At 50.9% G+C, this 19,145-nt stretch overlaps 1 protein-coding gene across 2 annotated transcripts in view; it reads right to left on the reverse strand.

Moving 5' to 3' along the window:
- The window catches only part of Ptch1 (patched 1), a 66,082-nt gene extending 47,428 nt beyond the window's left edge, over nt 1-18,654 (reverse strand). The window contains exons 1-2 of one of the 2 annotated variants that reach the window (XM_005355325.3): nt 10,973-11,134; nt 9,219-9,411 (exon numbers count right to left, since the gene is read on the reverse strand). In XM_005355325.3, coding sequence (XP_005355382.1) covers nt 9,219-9,411; nt 10,973-11,134 — 355 coding nt within the window. Of the gene's footprint in view, nt 1-9,218; nt 9,412-10,972; nt 11,135-18,585 lie in introns of those variants that run through there. The other variant, XM_013349170.2, reaches the window with a different exon arrangement.
- Nucleotides 18,655-19,145: the final 491 nt, after the last annotated feature.

Genomic DNA, 19,145 nt, shown 5'->3' on the forward strand with positions numbered 1-19,145 from the left:
CACACACACACACACACACACACACACACACACACACACACCCTTTCCCTAACTTTAAGACCAGTACTTTAGGCAGAGTCCCACCAATGAAACCTTGCCCTTTGGTCAGAACTCGCATGCCCAATAGTCCCTTTTCCCTGAAGAGGAAAACAGCGTCCTACCCAGTCAGGAATTCTCCCCACACTTAATGTGAAGGAAAACAATGTGGGGAGGAGAGGCAAGCAGGGCTGACAAAAACCACAACTTCCAAGCCCTTTTATACAGCTCAGGGCCTGGAATTCCCCTTCCCCTTACTGGAAACCCTCAGGTTCATTTTCCCACCTACCCCCCAGCCATACCCACTCATGAAGACCTGCTTGAAGGAAGGATCACTTGTAGAGAAAGTAATGGGACTTCTGTAAGTGTGCACAAGCATGGATATATGTATGCAATGTCACCGAACGGTTCCTCTTGCACAGAACTGGGCTGTTCCGTCAAAGCGGTACCTGTTATACTTCTGTCTTTCTCTTCTGTTTGGCGTATTCACCACCGAGAGAAAAGGAGGTAAGCTTTGGCGGCCCTGACCTGCAGCTGGGACACAATACTTTCGCACAGCCCTGCCGACCCCTGACATAAATTTTACTCCGCAGCTGGCACTTGCACACTCAACATTACCATATGTATAGCTGCGCCGTGCTAATTATGCTAATCACCTGTCTAACTCGCTGCTGCGAAAAATGGTTGTATTTAGCAGTCCAGTGCTTACCAATGCAGCTTACTGTGTGGCTGAAATGTACATTCAGACGGCCCTGAATGGCAAGATTTTTCCACGTTGCTGGCTACATTCAGGCCTCAGAAAAATTTATTCAAGTCAACTGGTTTCGGTCCGCAACAAAAAAGTTACGAGAGAAAAGTGAGTGTGTTCTTGCCCTAACATTCTGGATCTGCTTGCAAGCAAAATGATAAATCAATTGGTGTGGGAAACAAAAAAGGGGAGAGATTTCTTTGGGGAGCCCATGTGAAACTGTAGCCTATTTTAAGAAAAAAAAGAGAAGAAGAAAAAAAGGGGGTCATCCTATCCCCCAAATCTCTAGAGAGAGCAGCTAACAGATATTTAGTCCTAATCCCAAGTCTCTCAAATTGCAAGCACTGGTTGCAACCGAGCCAGGTGTTGGATGTGCTTTTCTGGACCACATGTAGATTAAAATGACGCGTGATTCTTGACATATTTTAAACTAATTATAACAGTATGACAATTTCCTTAGGGGAAACAGGTAAAAACAAATAACCTCTTGGGCAGCTAGGAAAAAAAATGGTTTGGTATTTTCTTCCTTAGGCTGAGTGAAGCCTTCCTGATGTTTAACTATTTTGTAAAGGTTTCTGGTTTCCCAGTAAAGGGGCGAAGGAAACTGAGGCTTGTGGGAGGGAAAAGGTGGGGGTGGGGAGGATGGGCAAACTGGGGGAAACAGTGGGGGAGGGAAAGGCAGGGAGTCAAGAACCCTCTATTTTCTGTAATCTCAAATTTCCTGTTTTTACTATTACCATGTCTTCAGAGCATGCTATGGATGGCTTTCTTAAATCAGGAAAATATTAGACCACTTATTTTAACAATTGCCAAAATCTGATTTCCTCCTAACTCACAAACCCGCTTTCTTCACTGCAGGTCTGGTCCTTCTGAGGAAGGCTGAATACACATTCTGTGGTCTCTCTAGATGTCCCTATTCTTAGCTGTTTGCAGCATTGTAAAAACACACCTGAGTGTGTAGTAGCCAGAGGAGCCCAGCTACCCACCCCCTTGGCCAGCAGCAGATCCTAATTTCCTCTAGAACACACAGCAAACAGGAAAGCCCTGCATCTGACATGGTATCTTGAGCCATGCACTGCAGCAGCCCTGTGATAAATCTTGGGCTTAAACCTAGAAGGTGAACCAACATGGCAGGCTTTCTCTGACACTGTAGGAGGTCCCGAGGAGAGCTGGCCTATCTCGGCCTAGGTTCGCCTCACCTTTCAACTTAACTAAGAGCAGATGGCAAGAACACTGTTTACAGTAACTTAAGAACGCTCCTCCTGGAAGAACACAGCTTTCTTCCTACTCATTCCCAACCCCCCATCCTATTCAACTTTCCTTTGTTTGTTTGTTGTTTGTTTTGGCAGCAGTATGGCTAGAACTCAGGGTCTGGGGCAAGCTAGCAAGTGCTGTACTACTGAGCCACATCTCCAACACCCTGTACGACTCGGGAGGCAGAGGCAGGCGGATCTCTGTGAGTTCGAGACCAGCCTGGTCTACAAGAGCTAGTTCCAGGACAGGCTCCAAAACCACAGAGAAACCCTGTCTCGAAAAAAAAAAAAAAAAAAAAAAAACAAAAAAAGAAAGGCATTTTAACATAGGACACTGCTTGCAGCCTTCCAAAGTGTTAATGTATCTGGGTTTTGTGCTTCCAAACCTTGATTGTGCAGCCCCTAAGTCAAGCGGAATGACTGTGCTGGGTGGACAGACAGCCAAAGGCCTGCTCTGCTCCTCTGGGTCTCCTGTTCTTCTTAAATAGGAGACGGACCACCCTGCCTTGTGGCACGGAGCAGTGTTTACATTGCAATCCTTAACTATGTAATACATCTGGCATTTTTGGGCAGGATCCCTGAGCTGGTAGCCAGAAGCCCTTAAGCACACTGACTGAAAGCCTGTTTCCAGGTCCTTCTGCTGTCTTCTGTCCATGCCTGGTCAATAGCTGCTCCACTGAACACATCTGCAGAAGCTTCTTTTCGTCTATCCCAACAGGAGGGATATAACGCGTATACCGTGACATGCATGGACACCTGCTTCTTCACTAGTGTCACCGCCACTGACAGTAAGTACCATGGAACCCACAGGTAAGATGAACTAGTCAGGCCAATTCACAGCTGGGTTTCTGGATTACAAGGAAGGACCTGCCGCCTTCCCATATGAAATCTCTCCAACAACCTTGTCTTTGTCCACCAAAGAAAGTTTCCCTAACACAAGGCAACTGTTTTGCCAACTATGTTCTAAATTCCAGTTAAATCCCAACACCACCACCCTAACCGCCACCCTCGACAGACAAGGATGCAACTTTCTGGACACCTCCCAACATTCAGGCAGTTTCTCGATGGCAGCATTTCACTGTCTAGGAAGGCGAACTTTTCCTGCCAAATCTACTTAAATGTTGATATGCAGAAAAAAATAATGCAAAGCAGTATAAAGGGAGTATCAGTCTAATATAAAAGGATCCACAATCTGCTTTGAGAGGGAGAAGCCTAGTAAGGAGCCTAAATCCAGAGGTTGGCAGCAAAGAAAAAGGAACAGAAGGGCTTGTACTTCCGGGGCACTCCTGGTTGTATCTGGGCATGCAAAAACTGTCCCCACTGAGAAGACTCCAAAAGAGTCTTCCTCCTGTCCACACTAAACTGCCCCTCCCCAGCAGAACCTTCTGAACTTGGGGTATTAACTGAACTATTTCATGAGGGGGAGCAGCTAAGGCTACAGGGTCAGCCAACAACTAGATAAGAAAATCAGTCCTCTTCTATCTCTATCAAAGCCCTGTATTTCCACAGGCTCTGGTGGGGTTCCATCTAGGGAAAGGCTGAAGCAGGTAAGGTGTCTGGGTGGAAATGTTACAGTTTGTGTCTTGCTCAGCAGCTCAGAGATGCTACAGGGCTCAATTCTCCCCTACATCATGGGCCACAAGAAGAAGGGGGTTAAGATTTAGTCCATATACTCTGGTCATTTTATACACATTAGAAAGAACATGCCCATGGTTCTTAAAAGTTACCTTATAATTCTGCAAAAAGCACCTCTTCTGCTCGCCAGAACCCAACAGATCACTTCATGGATCCCACTACATCCCACAAAGTATATAAAGGCTCTGAAGCTACTGTGTCACCCCACTGGTTCAAAAACACACATCTACCAATTCTTTCCTAACCGATCAGAAAGACCTTTGCAGAGCTGACCCCACTCCAGCAATTTAGGAGTGAGTGACCAGAGATAGAACGGAAGAGAAAGGGAGCCACCTGTCAAGAGCCTGTGGCAGGCACTAGAAGTAACAGTAGAATATGAGAATCGTAGAGATACAGTAATTTTTAGGAATAATCCCCTCACTCCCACACCCCAAAGTGTCAAAATACTATTGCCAAGAGAAGAAAGACTTTTGTGCAAAACGAATTCCATGAAATCTAGTCTCCTTCAGCATCGCTGTAAAACACTGTATTCAAGGGCCCTGACACATCACCCCCTGAGCACAGCGCTCTTCAGGGGTTCACTCTCAGGCACTCACCGTGTGGGAGGCAGCCACAGAAGCCCCTCTCTGCATCCAGAAACCCCTCTCTACCCCCACCCCCAGCAAGAGAAATTAAGCAAGAGGGAGTAAGTACCACCTCACCCCAAGTGGATAGGGCTCCAGGGGTCACAGGCAGGTCAGCAAAAAAAAAAAAAAAGGTGAAATCCAAAAGAAACATAAACATGGTATTGTGAAAAGCAGACCAATCTCCCTAGCTCTCCAGCCAGCATTAATCTCTGCATCAGCTGTGGTGCATAACCTAAACACACAGACCAGGCGGTTCATACATCTGGAAGCTGTCATCTCCTGGAAGCTCCAAGCAGCGCTGGATGCATCTGCAACAGTCCATGACCCAAACTGGCTTATGAACGAACTTCTTGGTGGGTCAAGAATGGTGGGCAGCCTGGAGATGGGTCCGGAGCTCACCATCTGCCCTGCGTGGGAAATACCTGAGCCACCTGCTGTTTTCTTTGCAAGTACTTATTGGTGGTTTTGTCATTCATTTTTTCCCCTGGGTACAAAGGGAACACCAACAACATGCTTGCACCTCTCTTGTGTGCACTTGTTTACACATACACACACACCACAGTGATGCCTTTGCAGACCCAATTAAACCTGCAAAACACAGGTCTTCTACCCAGCTACTTATCCTCCAACTCTGTGGTTCTCAGTTGGGGCCTCTCACAATGAATGGGTATGATGACTTGATGAGGACAGTGTTGCTGGGACCTAGTGGGTAGCATTCACGGGTTCTGCTGTACAGCCTCTAGGGTGCACAGCCTCTCACAATGGAGAATCATCCGGATTCATATGGCAAAAGTGCCAAGGCTGAGCTACGGTAGGATGGTGGCTCTAACTGTGCACAGCCCACAGCAAACACACAGCACAGACTTGAGAGTGAGACAGCCCATCAAACAAGAATGTTTTTAAAAAAGCAAAATCTCCTATTTCTCTTTAAAAAAAAAAAAACTCATCTTCCTCCCCGATACTGGCCTTAAAGCCCTTAACAATCAAACACCAGGGCAATATGGACTCATTTCAAGGTTGTTGCCTTCTTCAGAAAAGGAGGCCAGGCGCTGGCTAAGCTTTTATCTCGGGGAGATAAATGAAGATTCTGTCACAGGAGTACCTTGACAACAAACTTGTGACAGAGAGCTTGGGGTGTGGGGGGGGGAGGGAGCGCACAGAGGGGAAGCAGATATTAAGGAGCTAGGACAGCAGATCTGTTAACTCAGGAAAGAAATGCCATTGAGAAATGGGCACAGTTCAAAATCAAAATCAAAACAACAAAACAAAAACAGCTCCCATCAGCACCCTGAGAAGCAAATGCAAGCACTTTTGGCATCAGGGAGGGGACCAAGAGCTAAGAAGTACAGATCTACAACAGTGTCTTGGAGAGCCCACACAGGCCCTAACCACTCTACATGGCACACACCCCTGTGGACCTTCCAAACCACCAGATGCCCAACCCCTACTTCATCCACCCCCTCCATGGTCACTGGAAGCTGAACAACTGAAGGCCACCACAAATTATTACTATTACTTTTGAGTCTTCACCCTTCCTCTTTGTTATGCCTAGAATATTCCTCATCTCCACCCTCCCAAGCCTGGGACCATCCTGAAAGTCTCCCCTGATTTCCTTAACAACTTGGCAATTAACCACCTAGTGACTCGTCTATAGATGGTCATCACTCTTTCTCTCAAGTGTCTTGGGCAGTGCCTGGTGCAGAGTAGGCACAGAGAACCCACACTGGTCAAATGCATCTGCGTGGAAATAACCACTCGTGGCTTTGTGTTTATGAGCCACCATGTTTCTGTGATAGTAGGTGCCCAACTACACCAAGGTCTTTATCAAACCTTTTTGGCCCACTCACAATTAAGCTCTTGTTGACATCTGTGACATGTAAAAAAATACACCCTAACACTCAGGTGTGTTGACACCTCACATACGATGGAAAGTTTCTCGAAAGGCAATCATTAAACCAACATCTTATCACATGCACAGAAGGCGTGCACGTGTGGAAGGGAAACAATGGCTTCACCTTTGTGGTAAATGGATTGACTATCTTAATAAGCTACGTTTTTTTTTTTTTTTCAGGATGTTATGCCACGAAGTCAAGGCAAAGATATGGCTGTCGAAGAGATTTCCCTAACTTTTTAGCCATAGTAAAAATATTTTGGCAGACAGGATGCACACAGTAAGCCTGTGTGAAGACACCCACACAAGCACAAAGGCAGGAGAAACCATCTGTCTTTCCTCTCTTGTGATGCTTAACTGAGGACATGTGAGACCTCCCTTGTCTGTCTGTGTGCACAGCAAGCTGGTGGCTCCTGTAATCACACCCAGAACCTGAAGAAACCATCAAGCAACACCGTGCTTCGCTGACAGCAATAAAGAAGGGACTGGAGCAAAGATGAACCTCAGCTTGGGCCTGATGCTCACTGTGACTCTCCGACCTCCACTGTCACCCATCACCACCGGGAATTTACTCCTTAAAGCCAAGACCCACAGGAGAACACTAAATTCCATACAGCAGAAACAAGACCTCAGGTTACTGTGACATTGGGTTCCCCTTGTCCAGTTTAATTTATGAAACTTGCTTCTTGTAGAAGGCAAGAACGAACAAATGAATGAACGAGGCCAAGTCAATATCAGACTAAACAGCGGAAATCAATGAACGCCAGGCAAAGTGAATGCAGGTGACCACTTATGGTCATTATTGGAAAAGCTGTCACTTGAAAAAAGGGACAGCTGTTGTAAGGAACATTATATACATATATGTATAGGTACTTTATTGAGTTCCAAGACTTATAAAAAGAAATGCATACTATCTGGAGTATGGTGGTTGCTTAAAATGTAGGTGTTAGGTGTTCCCAGGAACCAATGAGCCATACTAAAATGCCAATGCAGGAAGGAGCTAAGACCCCTGAGCCTGGAGTTGGGGATGTGGAGGAGGGTTTGCCTAGCATGATAGGGCAGCAGTATGGTCTTTACTAGTGTCTGTGTGTGGAGGGAGAGGGGGCGTTCAAGATGCCCAAAGCAGGCCAGGGTGTGCCCCCTTATTGACCACCTTCCCACTGAACCCTACAGTCCGTCTTCACAAATCTCATGTCATTCTTGAAACAACTACTCCAACTACTAAAAACCAAATCGCACATGGTCATCGGTGTGGAAAAAGTCAACTGTGGAACTACTAGCTCTAGTTCTACAGCCCTGCTGGTCAGTTCCTGCACCTAGGACCTTAACTTCCCTTTCCGGGGGTCTCGTCAACAGTGGTCTCTTCCTACTACAGCATCCTCTTGCTAGCCTCTCCAGTACTCCTGTCTGCCTCAAGACATCACTAAGGCCTTTTTTCTCCTAATTAAACGTTCATGGACCAGTCCAAGTGTAAACCTAAACTCGGTGAAAATACATTGAATTCCAGAAGTCTGAAGCACAGATCTCTGGGCAGCGTCTCCCAACACAGTGCTTGGAACAGCATAGACAGTATAGAAACTCAGGAAACTTGTTGCTAGGGGGCTAAGTGGGTGCTCAATAAAACTAGTCCCTGAACTACCAATGACAAGGAAGCAAAGTGGCGTAAATTACGTAATGGAATCAATCCAAAGGACACCGTTGTATTCATTAACCAAGCTACTTACGGCAGGAATGTGTTCTGCTTTTGACGATTTGGATTGTTACTTTTCAACTATTATTTTAATTGTCACTTCTCAACTAAATACTCCATTAGTTTGCAGAACACCGAAAGGTGGATATTCTGGAAGGTTAGTTTCCAATACCATCCTGAGGAATTGCTCATTAACTCCGGTTTCCAAATTTTATCCTGGGTGGCTTACAGTAGACACGCACCAGTTATCTGGGGTTGAAACAACTGCCCAACTACTCAGATGCCCAAAGCAGTGTATGCCGGAGGCTAAAATGTTTTCAAACAAGGGATTGGTAGATTTCAAAGACCTGACTGAGAAACGACCAACGAAGAAAAAAAGGGAAAAGAAAGCCTGTAATCACAAAGGGCCTAAAATCGTCCATGGTGGGGGAAAACGGTGAACCTAGCTTCAATTTGGAAGTCCTTTTCTAAAGCAGGTCCGCAACCCCCCAAATCGAGGAACGTGGATAAAAAAGACCGGCACACAAACCCCAGGGGGAGCTCCCGTGGCCCCTCCTATCAAACCTGCATTCTTTAAAAAAAAAAAAAAAACATTTCTTGCGTGCCTGCCAAAAGCAGCCTTCCCCCAAAATAATTCCATTTAAAAAGCCCCCACCCGCGAGGAAACAATCTATTTTGCAAACACGCGTTCCAGTTTGGGCTTTACTATTTTTTTCAACCCCCCCACACCGCTCCCCCCCCCTTTTTTTGTACCTTGAGACAAATGTTTTTTTCCCCCAGAGTTGAAAGCTGTCCAAAAACAGGACCACACACGCGGCCGCCTCCGCAGGCCCGCGCGGCGCCCGCCCCCCGCGCGCCCCGGGGGCGCGCACACTCCCTGCAGCTAGAGGGGTGGCCTTGCCCTCCACCCCCTCTTCTTTCTCGGCAGACGCGGTGGGTGGGTGGGGGGGAGGGAAGAAAGCCGAGCCCAGGAGCCCAGATCCGAGAGGCCTTCCTCGGGCCGCTGGCACCCTGGTCAAAGCCAGGCGGGCGGCTGTGGCGGACCTTGGGGACCCCCCCCCTCGGCCCTGCCGAGTGGTCCGTCCCGCGCAGGGGCCTCGCGCCCCCGCCACTCTCTCCCACCACACCTAGCAAGGCACAGCGCCCCGAGTAGATTACAGCGCGGCCTTTGTCGGGAGGGCCTGGCTGCAGGCCAGGCATGCAAACAATAAACAGTCGCCCCTGGTGCGGGCAGGGGCTCCACTGGCCACAGCGAGGCTCTAGGTGCAGGCTGGCAAATATCTTTATCAAACTCAGGGAAGGAAGACGAAGGACACGCCAGCGGCGCCGGGTCTCTTACCTTCCACCCACAGCTCCTCCACGTTGGTCTCGAGATTAGCTGCCTTTAATCCCACAGCGAAGGCCCCAAATATGAGGAGACCCACAACCAAAAACTTGCCGCAGTTCTTTTGAATGTAACAACCCAGTTTAAATAAGAGTCTCTGAAACTTCGCTCTCAGCCACAGCGGCGCTTTCCGGCCAGTAGCCTTCCCCTGGGGACGAAGCAGAAGGGAGGAGTGAATGCCGGGGAGTCGCTATCCGCGCACACCCGCCTGGGGACCCCCCACCCCAGCAGTGGGGGGCGTGGGCGGCCGTGGCGTAGGGACTTGCCCTCGGGGCTGGAACCTGGACTGGTCAGAGGGAGCCCTGGGGGTATGGGGGGGACTAGGTTGTAAATCAGAGCGAGGCTGCAGCGTGGGAACTGCACTCTAGGGACCACGGGGCGCCCCCACGCGTGGCCTGTGCACTATCCCTGAATGAGACTTGGCGTGCTGGGGAGAGAAGCTAACAGAGGAGCCGCCAACGGCAGGCAGGTACTAGTATCCCGGTCAGGGAGAGGGAGGGCAGAGAAGTCCAACACTTAAATCACCAGGCCACGACCCCCCTTGCCCCAAGTCCTGCTTCAGCCGTGGGCCTCCTCCGGTACGCCGGCCGGAAGGCGGGTGAAGAACGCAAGCGCACTTAGGGACAATATACAGCGACCGTGGCCCATCTGGCCCCCGGCCTGGCGTGGCTGCACGCGGGGGTCCACGTGGTGAGCCCGGCAGCCAGAGCTCGCTCCACACACTTTGCCACGGCCTTGGAAGACGACGCGGGGGCTCAGTTAGAAAGTGCGGCAGCCATCTGCAACTTACACTATTTGTTCTCGGAAGAGGGCGGCCACAAGGATCTTACCCTCCTCTCCCACTCCCTCCTGGTGAAATCTTTTAAGAAAAAAAAAAAAAAAAGGTCGAGTATACGGGGAAGAGGCCCAAGCCGGCGCCGGCGGGGGTCCGGGCTGGGCGCAGGCTGCTCTCGGGACGGCGGAGCCCTGGTGCTGGCCAGGGCCCCGGCCGGCCCCAGGCTAGGTGCTCGCCTTCCCTGGATTCCACACAGTTCAGCCAGCCTCGTAAACACAATGAACCCGGTCGTTCCGCACACCAGCACCGAAGATTTAAGGTGGCAACTTGTTTACAACTGCCCCTCTCTCCGGCCGGCTGGGAGAAGAGGCGGCCCAAAACCTGAAAGAGAGGGGACGTCCTCTCCCGAGAATAATTTTTAAGGAAGCAGAGATTTCAAGCTCAACGAAAGCAGAACCGGCTGCCAAAAAAGGAAACCACCTTTACTTTGGCTCCCTCCCCTCTGCCTCTCTCCGCCTCTCTCCACTCCGCCTCCCCCTCGAAGAGGTTAAGAAATGTGGCAACGCGGAGGTTTAAGGCTGCAACCGAGGGCAGGGGCTCGGGTGAACGGCGCTGGGGCCCGGGGCAGCGCGGCACCGCAGCCGCCCTGGAGGTGGTCCACTCAGGACGGTTTCCAAAGCTCCGGAAAAGGCACACCAGGGAGGGCGTGTGCGCGCGCACACACCACACACGCACACACACGCACGCACGCACCCCTCCACCCCCTGCGGACCTCAGACAGCCCTTTCCTCCGAAGTCCGGAGGGAGGGTTTGAAATTTTCAACCTTCACTTGTCTTCTGCTTTTTCAGGAGGGTGTCTGTGTGCGTGTGTGGCAGGGATCCCAAAGAGGAAGAAGAGGGAAGAGTGGAGAGGGAGGAGGGAACAGGCGTGCACCTTGGAAATCTGCTCCAGAGCGAAGGCGGCGTCGCAGTAGCTGGGCCGGTGCAGATAGTCCCGGTCCGGAACGGCGCGGTGAGGTCCCCCGGTCCGTCTGCGCCTCCCGCCGCCGCCGGCCTGCCTGCCCAGGGCCCCGGCGGCGTTACCAGCCGAGGCCATGTTGCCGCCGCCGCGGGCTCCGGGCGCGCCTGGGCGCTCGGCTCGCGAGGACGCTGCTGGCCGCCGGGGACTCCGGCTCCGGGTGACAGACCCGCTGCTGCCGCTCACACGGCGGGCGCTGCGGGTGCTGCGGCCGTGGCCGCTGCCGGGGACTCAAACCCAGCCCCTTCCATTGCCACATTGCGCGTGGGTCCCGAGGTCTCTGTGGCCGCCGCTGCCCACATCCAGCTCGCGGGAGGGCGAGAGCCGGCGCTTCCAGGGCTCGCCTCGCAGTCCCCAAGTCCCCCCAGACGTCCCCGCCCCGCGCCGCGACCCCTTCACGGCAGAAGGCGCGCGCAGACCCCCGCCACTCGCGCTGGCTTCCTCGGCGCTCGCTGCCGGCGACTCGACGGTGCCCGGCGGGTCTCAGCGATGCCGGGCCGGGGCAGCCGCTGCTCCCTCTGTTCCCGCTGCTGCTGCTGCTGTTGGTGGTGGTGGTGCTGCTGCTGCTGCGGCTGGGGTTGGCGGTGGCGGCTTCTGAAGCGGCTGCTCGTTCTCGGACTGCTGGGTTCGCGGTGGCTGCTCGGTCCCGGACTTTGCTTTCTTGTTCTCCTCACCGACCCGCTGGACCATTCTGCCCCCGCGCCGCGCGCCTCTCTCGCTCCCGGGACCTGGGCACTCCGCTCTGTGTGTGTGCAGCGGGCAGCGGCCGCAGCAGCTCCTTGACTCAATAGATGAGATGGAAGAAGAAAAAAAAGAACTCTCTCCATTTGGAGAAAGAGGAGGAGGAGGGGAGGGGGTGGAGGGGGAGAGAGCGAGCGAAAGAGAAAAAGGCTGGAACTCCCGCCCCCGGGGCTGTCAGATGGCTTGGGTTTCTGCGACGCGATTGGCTCGCGGAGGGCAGAAATTACTCAGCAAACATGACTATTATTAGCTGCTTAGCAACAGCTCACCAAAGTAGAGAGACCACCCAGGTAGGCAACCCCCGTGTGTGCATCCCCGGCTTCGGGGGGGGGGGACTCGCTCAGCGCCAACCTTCTCTCATGCAATACTTCCATTAAGGAATGCTCCCCCTCCTTTCTTTCTTATTTCTTTTCTTTTCAACAGTGTCTTCTTTTTGTGAGACGGCTTTTGCGAGCGCGCGCGCAAACACACACGCACACGCTCACAGATACAGGAGCATTTGCCTCGCAATAGACACGGGGGATATGTAATATTTTTTTAAGCGCTTAAACAATTTCTGAGATTCCTCAAAGAAAACCCTTTTAGAGGCTCTTTGGCCTCAAGCTGCAGCAAATACTGGGAGGTCCGCCTTGAATTCCCAGGCCTGCACCAATAATGACAGGGTGGTGGATAGTGCGCCAGTGTGTGCCAATTTTTTTTTCTCCTCTTTTCTTTTATAACCAAAGGCAAGACTTAGACTCTCGCAGGGAACAACGCCTCGTATTAAGATAAACAAAATGGAAATCTAAAGAGAGCAAGGATGTTGGGAAAAGCCACCTTTTTAAAAATCCCCTGGCACACCCCCCCTCGCAAAAAAAAAAAAAAGCACAGTCCAACTTGAAAGAGTTTGTAAAGAGAACCCAGACACAGTCTCGTAGAAATCGAGGCTTTTTTTATTTGACTCATTAATATATATATATATATATATATATATTTTAAAAAATCTTTTCAGGAGCCCAGGAAAATGAAATTGAGAGATTTCCTGATTATTTGGGTTTCATCTGGACCCCCCTTTAATTAATCATATTCTTACATAAAGTCAATTTTAGGCTTTTAAAAAATAAAACTCGGTATGCATCCTGTAATATTTAATAGTGTGACGTAGGAGAGAATAAAGGCTTTGATGTCGGATTCATTTGAAACAAATTGTGGGCAGATCGCGAGGATTTGTACTGCTATTGCGTCCAGTGTCACTAAGACATCCCGGGGATTTGCTTTACATTGAACAAAAAACATGCGTCCTTCGGGGTGGGGGGAGTCCTGGAACCAGCGACAAATTAAACTGTCTACACAACTACGCTCTTTAAGGGGGGGGGAGACTTAAGAAAGCACATTCCATTCTCCAATAAGTTTTCAAGTTAAGTTCCTCCCTCAGTTGACACCAGACCCAGAAACACTGGATTCTGCTACATCCTATTATTTTTCTTTTCCCACTTGAACTGTAGAGGGAACCGGAGTAGTAAGAAGCCAACAGAAGCCGTGAAATGGGGCAGTGTGGCTTTAAGATGCACACGGTGTGTGTTCATTGAAAAAAAAAAAAGAAGAAAGAAAAGGAAAGAAAGAAACCCAGATGGAGGGAAAGGGGGAGGAGCGGGGGAGAAGGCGGAGCTTGGTCCTCCACGTGACCCAGACCGAGAGGCCCGTCCGCGCGCACGCGTTGGCGCGCGCGCGCACGCGCGCTCTGGTCTAGGGCCTGTGCCGGGCGCAGGCACAGCAGGTAACTCGGTCGACTCCCTGGGCCTGCGCGCCCTGAGCCCTCAACGCGGTGTGCACCGCCTTCCGGGGCCCTGAACGGTGTGCGCGCCTGGCCGGCGCGGACAGACGTGCCGGACACGCCGTAGTACATTCCTGAAGGCGGCCCGGCCCCCTCGCGCTGCCCAATGCGTGCACGGCCTCCCTGCTGACGGCCAATGGCTGCGCTTCGGCCCTTCCATTCAGTGGCGCAGGCTGCGGCTAGGCAGGGGCAGTGCACGCGGCTCCCAGGGGGCCTTTCCCTCCCACCGCGTTGCAGTCTCTCGCCGCTGCCTAGCCTGCCTACCCACCCTCCAACCTCATCTCCTTCCGGACTTCCTTAGGACGCTTTACCATCCCGAATCCCAAACCCACAAAACCTGAGCGGTTCCTGAAGTCGGGTGGTGAATCTGAGCAATCAGTGACCGAGTAGAAGTGTTTGGGGGTGCTCACAGAATAAGGAAGAGGACCTGGGTGCTGGGCCAGCGCGGAAATTCAAAATTCCTAACACCAGGGAGCATGTGATTTTCCAACGACTGACTTTCGGAAGTGCAGCTGAAAAATCCTTTAGGGAAAGCATGCAGGGTGAGGGAAAGGACACTACCTTAAGAGAGAGCAAAGTGCTGGAAGCGGAGCTGCTAAGCCTTGGAGTAAAACCCTTTTCTCTGATAGCTTATCAGCATAAAGCAAAGAAGTATGAACTACTATTTTAGCTTTCATATTTCTTGCTCTCGGAAATTGGGTTGTTTTCAATACTCGAGGGTGACACCCCGAGTTCAAAGGTCAGCGTGATTTTAAATTTGAAGCTGGCTATATGTATGGCAGGCAGTTAACTACATAGCCCTATGAAAGTAATCTATCAAATTCCTTACAGTATTTTACTCCTAAGCATTTGCCCCCCCACACACACGGGTTTTACTTCTTTGATTGCATATAGCTGTTTCGATTCTACGATTCTAGAATGGAACTATAGTCTAGCTATGCAAAGCCTCTTCCATTCGGACGCTTTTCCCTCGGTTTGACTTAATTCTTAAACGTTTTGAACATGGAACCCTGAGGTCTGCAGAGCTCAGCAAACTCCTCGCCCGCTGTTTGATAGGTTAACTTTTCAGCATCTCAGACAATGGTCCTGACCTGTAAACTCTACCCGTAGGTTTCAGGACGCAATCCCCAGGCTTTCTCTAACAAGCCCTATCTTAATCTCCCCAGCCCCCACCCGCCACTTCCCCTGTGGTCTGCTTTTTTCATAGAGATGAATTACTTTGGGGATCTAATTGGCCTTGTTTCTGTAACGTTTTAAGAAAGGGAAGAGGAGCCAGTCTAAAAAGGCTGCTCGACTTGGGTGGTCAGGGCCGAGGCTGCCCCCAATTTGCCTCATTGCTGATGCCCGTGAGTGTGACATTCCCAGCGATAATGTTGTTCCTAATCAATCTACCCTTATTTACATTTGTAAGCCTTGTCGGCTTTAATATGCATGCCCTGTGCAGGGGACCGCTGAGCCACACCGGGTTTGTTAACTTCCAGCTAACCGCAAGGATTCCACTGACCTGAGGGGGCAGAGTGGAGGAGGCAGGCCTGCTAAGGTGTCTGCTGGCAGTTCAGTCCCTTTAAGGGTCTTTCTGCCTGGTGACTCCCCAGATAACTGAGAACCTAAGGCCTTGACAAGCAGAAGTTGCCAGCCTCTGTGAGGCTAGAGTTGAGTGACCATCCCCTCTTCCAATTTAAGCTTAAATGAAAACAGAAATTGTCATTCTTTTCTCCCCACCATGATCCAAGACTGCAGACTTCCATAACGGATTCCTTCAAAGCTCTGGATTTCCTCACTGTCTCCTCCCCTCTCTGTTCCAGTGCTTCAGATAGCCACAGCCATGCCACACACATCTCAAAAATGACATCAGACTGTCCGAGTGCTAAGATGACACTTGAGATAAAACATCTGTCCTTTGTGTTGGAATGTTTCAATGGTGCAAAGCTATGGGTGCCAGGCTTGTTGAGGTTTAACTTTCCACTGGCTTCTCCGATGAAACTAAGTGGATCTTTAAGATCCAGATAAATGAATAAAGGAGCAAAGGTGTTCCAGCCATTTGACCCTAGGCTTGGTCATAATTTTCCCACAACAAGTTTAATAGTTTCCCAGAAATTCAAAGAATTGCAAATATGATGCTAAAATCCTACAGTATTTTTTGTTGCAAGGATGGGATGCAGTGAGGAAGGGGATGTGATATTCTATGTACGGCTGTTACAAGGGTAGGATGGAGACAGGGAGGAGGATTTGGTGTTCAGTGTATGGATGGGACAGGACACGAGTGTTAGGCTAGGGCCTTGGCAGTTCAAAGGCATTTTGAATGAGAATTAAGCCTTAAGCCAATCTGCCACCATCTTATCCCATTTTCTTGGCTCTCCACAAATGTCTTATTTGCTCACTGGCAGACTGTGTGTTTATACTGACTGTACAGGGAGATGGCAGAAAATGACCCTAAACGGTTTCAGGGAGGAGAGAAGGAAAGATCCCGAAGTCACCAGAGTGTAAAACTATTGGGCCTGACTCCCCTCTCTTCTCTCTACCTCCAGCTTCCTGCCCTTACTAATTCCCCCCACCAGCCCCCCAGGCTGGAGGAAGGGGAACTGCTCTAGCCAACTTGTCAAAATAATGCTGCTAATTACCTCTGATCTCCTTTAATGGGAAGCTGCTCCCAACTCCACAAAGGAGTAAATGAAAGGGTCCACAGTATAGACCCAGGAGCCTACAGTGGGCTGGGGGTGGGGAGGGTAACCAAGGGGAGGTATCCTCAGAAGCTCCCAGAAAAGTCGGAGCCAATCACTGAAGGTTTAAATACTTGAAGAATTAGCTTTAAATGCAGTACCAAAAGCTACTGATTCCTTTTGCTAGGAATGTCACCAACTACAGAGTCTTCAGTGAACTTGACAGAAGACTCAGCATGGACTCCTCCCCCCTCCTCTTTAAACATCTCCTTTGCTACATTTCCCCACTCTGATAGATAGGGTTGTGTTCTTGAAATACTCAAACCCCAAGCACGTTCCCCCTCCATCTCTCTCCCATCATCTCTCTACCTCCCTATGCTCTGACTGTGGCAGAAAGCACATGGTATGTCTCAATGCTCCCTGTCTTTGGGTCTTGCGTGAAAAAGAAGCTGAGCAACATGATCCCTTTGACCCACTGTTGGAGCAAATTTATTAGAGATATAGGCATGAGAAATGAAAGGGAAGTAAAACAATTCCAGCTTATTGTGTGTCTTTCTTTCATACTCCTAATCCGGTTTACACATCACGCCTACATGTCTCAATGGGGCATTATACACTGTGGCAGAGGCTGCAGAAAATAAAAGGTGTGGGGGGGGGAGGGAAAGAGGCAGAACGGGGAAGGTGGGCATTTTTCATCCATATTTATTTTACAAATTTCTTATCTGTAGACAATTGAAAGCAATCTGTTAAAAAAAAATCTCTGCTCACAAAACAGTTCCAAATGGTGCTAACTCCTGTTCAAATGGCTTGTCAGATTATGGCAAAAAATATATATAGCCAGAAATTTGATACACTTCTCACCATGAGTTTAACATAAAGCTAACTGGTATATTAAAATGGCAGGGTCTATTGGTGTCACCTTGGTTCAACATTTTAATTTGAAAAGATCATGGATCCAAAGTCATTTATTGCCTGGTAGAAGGAAGCTGGGTGACAACTGAAACACACACATTCACAATTGAAAGACCCTTGTTTTACAACACAGGGCACAATGCACCTGAGGCAACAATGTATCCTGAGGAACCACCCAGAAATAATAAGTTACAGTAACAAAAGATGACACCAAAAGGCATTGTCTTGCTTTGTGGAGGCAACTAATCGCATGTTGAAGTACCAGAGCCAAGAAGAAGGAAAAACAATTCGAACACACACAGAACGATGAAAAATAACTATTGTGGTTCAAGAACTCAGTGGTTCAATTAACTATTTAGAAGCACCCAGTGAGGGTCTTCAGTACTTCTACCTAGTTCCAAGGGAGAAAGGAAGGATAAGAGGGGAAGATGATCCTCTCATCCGAGTCCAACACAACACGGGTCTCTGGGGTAGTTCATGAACAAGATTCCTTATGAGACAGACACTGACATCAGAAACAACTGATTTTAAACATGGGCTTAAACACATGAAGACATACCACGAGTCATCAAAAGCAGTCTTTGGGAACCGGAGGGTTCCTGTGTTGGGACCGACTCATTTCATGAAGGTCTGGGTCAGTAAAACCTACTTCGAGGCTCCCCTGAGGCCCCACACATCGTTCTGGGCACTGCGCCACCCGCCCACCTCTTTAATGGGTGACAGGCACCAGAGTGCCCGATTCCGTAGGCTCAGGAGTCAGCACACACCCCTTTCCTCTACCCGTGCCCAGCGGTGAACTCAAAGCGCCCTTGGCCTCTTTTCTCCCAACGAACCGCAGCAGGGAGGAGCCGGCGGCTTTGACAAGGCGCTTCCCTCCGCTCTAGGTGTCACGTTCATCCAGGTGTCTGCGCGCTGCCGCCAGCCCTACGTGTGGGTGCACCGGTCCCCTCCAGTTGGCGTCCCCTGCTCCCAGAAAAGCGTCTGCGGCGCACGTGCTCCCTTGAGCAGCCCCCTGCCGGCCCCCCAGCGCTGTCACTCTCCGCCACCAACCCTTCCATCAGCCGCGCTGCCAGCGCTGGCCAGGCAGTAGTCACCACCCGGCTCGAGGAACGGAAACCAAGGTGGAGACCCTTTCAAGCGTGCAAATAGGATCCCAGGCGACCCCCTCCGTGGGAACTCCCCCGGAGTCGTTCCCCCCCTCCCCCCGCGCGCCACAGCCATCTCTCCTCTCTGCCCTGCCGGCCTTGAGGGCAGGGGTCCCGGCGTGAGAGTATCAGGCGAGCGTGGGGATGCGGACCCCGATCCTGCACCCCGGAGCTGCAGCCTTCCGGCCACCCACCCTCCTCGCCAGCCCAGGGGTCGGGACTAGGCGTGGGGCGTCCCCGGGGGCACCGCGCACTCACCATAGCCGGCCTCAGCCCCTGGCCGGAGCGCAGCTGCCAATGGCGCGGACGCTGGCCGTGAGGTTCACATCAATTCCTTTTATTAATTTCCCGGGCCCCCCCTTGACTGGTGCTGCGTGGCTCTGTCTTCTCCCTGTCTCCCTTCGTCTCCCCCGGGCCCTGTCGCCGCGGGTCTCTTTGTCTGCCCTGTCGCCGTTTCTTTCCCCGGTCTTCGTCTTCTCCTCCTCCTCCGTCTTTACAAAAGGAACGGAAAGTGTAAAAACCCCGGCGCGCGGGGCCGCCGCAGGCTTTCGGCGGAGTGCGGCGCGGACTCACAATTACAAGCCTGTTTCTATTAAGCAGGTCCATGGCCCTCGGCGTGGGTGGTCTGCCGCGCCATAGGCAGGACCTGTCAGGGTCACGTGACGGATCCGAAAACTTTACCCCTTTACAATAAACCCAAGGAAGGCAAAGTAAACTGGAGAAACGTGCTATCAGTGCAGCCCTCCTGGGTAAACAGGCTGCCCTCCCCGCCGTCCTGGGAGGCGCCGGGCCTGGCGAGCCCTGGCGAGCCCTGACCA

The sequence above is a fragment of the Microtus ochrogaster genome, chromosome 16, assembly GCF_000317375.1.
Source record: "Microtus ochrogaster isolate Prairie Vole_2 chromosome 16, MicOch1.0, whole genome shotgun sequence".
NCBI classification, from domain to species: domain Eukaryota; kingdom Metazoa; phylum Chordata; class Mammalia; order Rodentia; family Cricetidae; genus Microtus; species Microtus ochrogaster.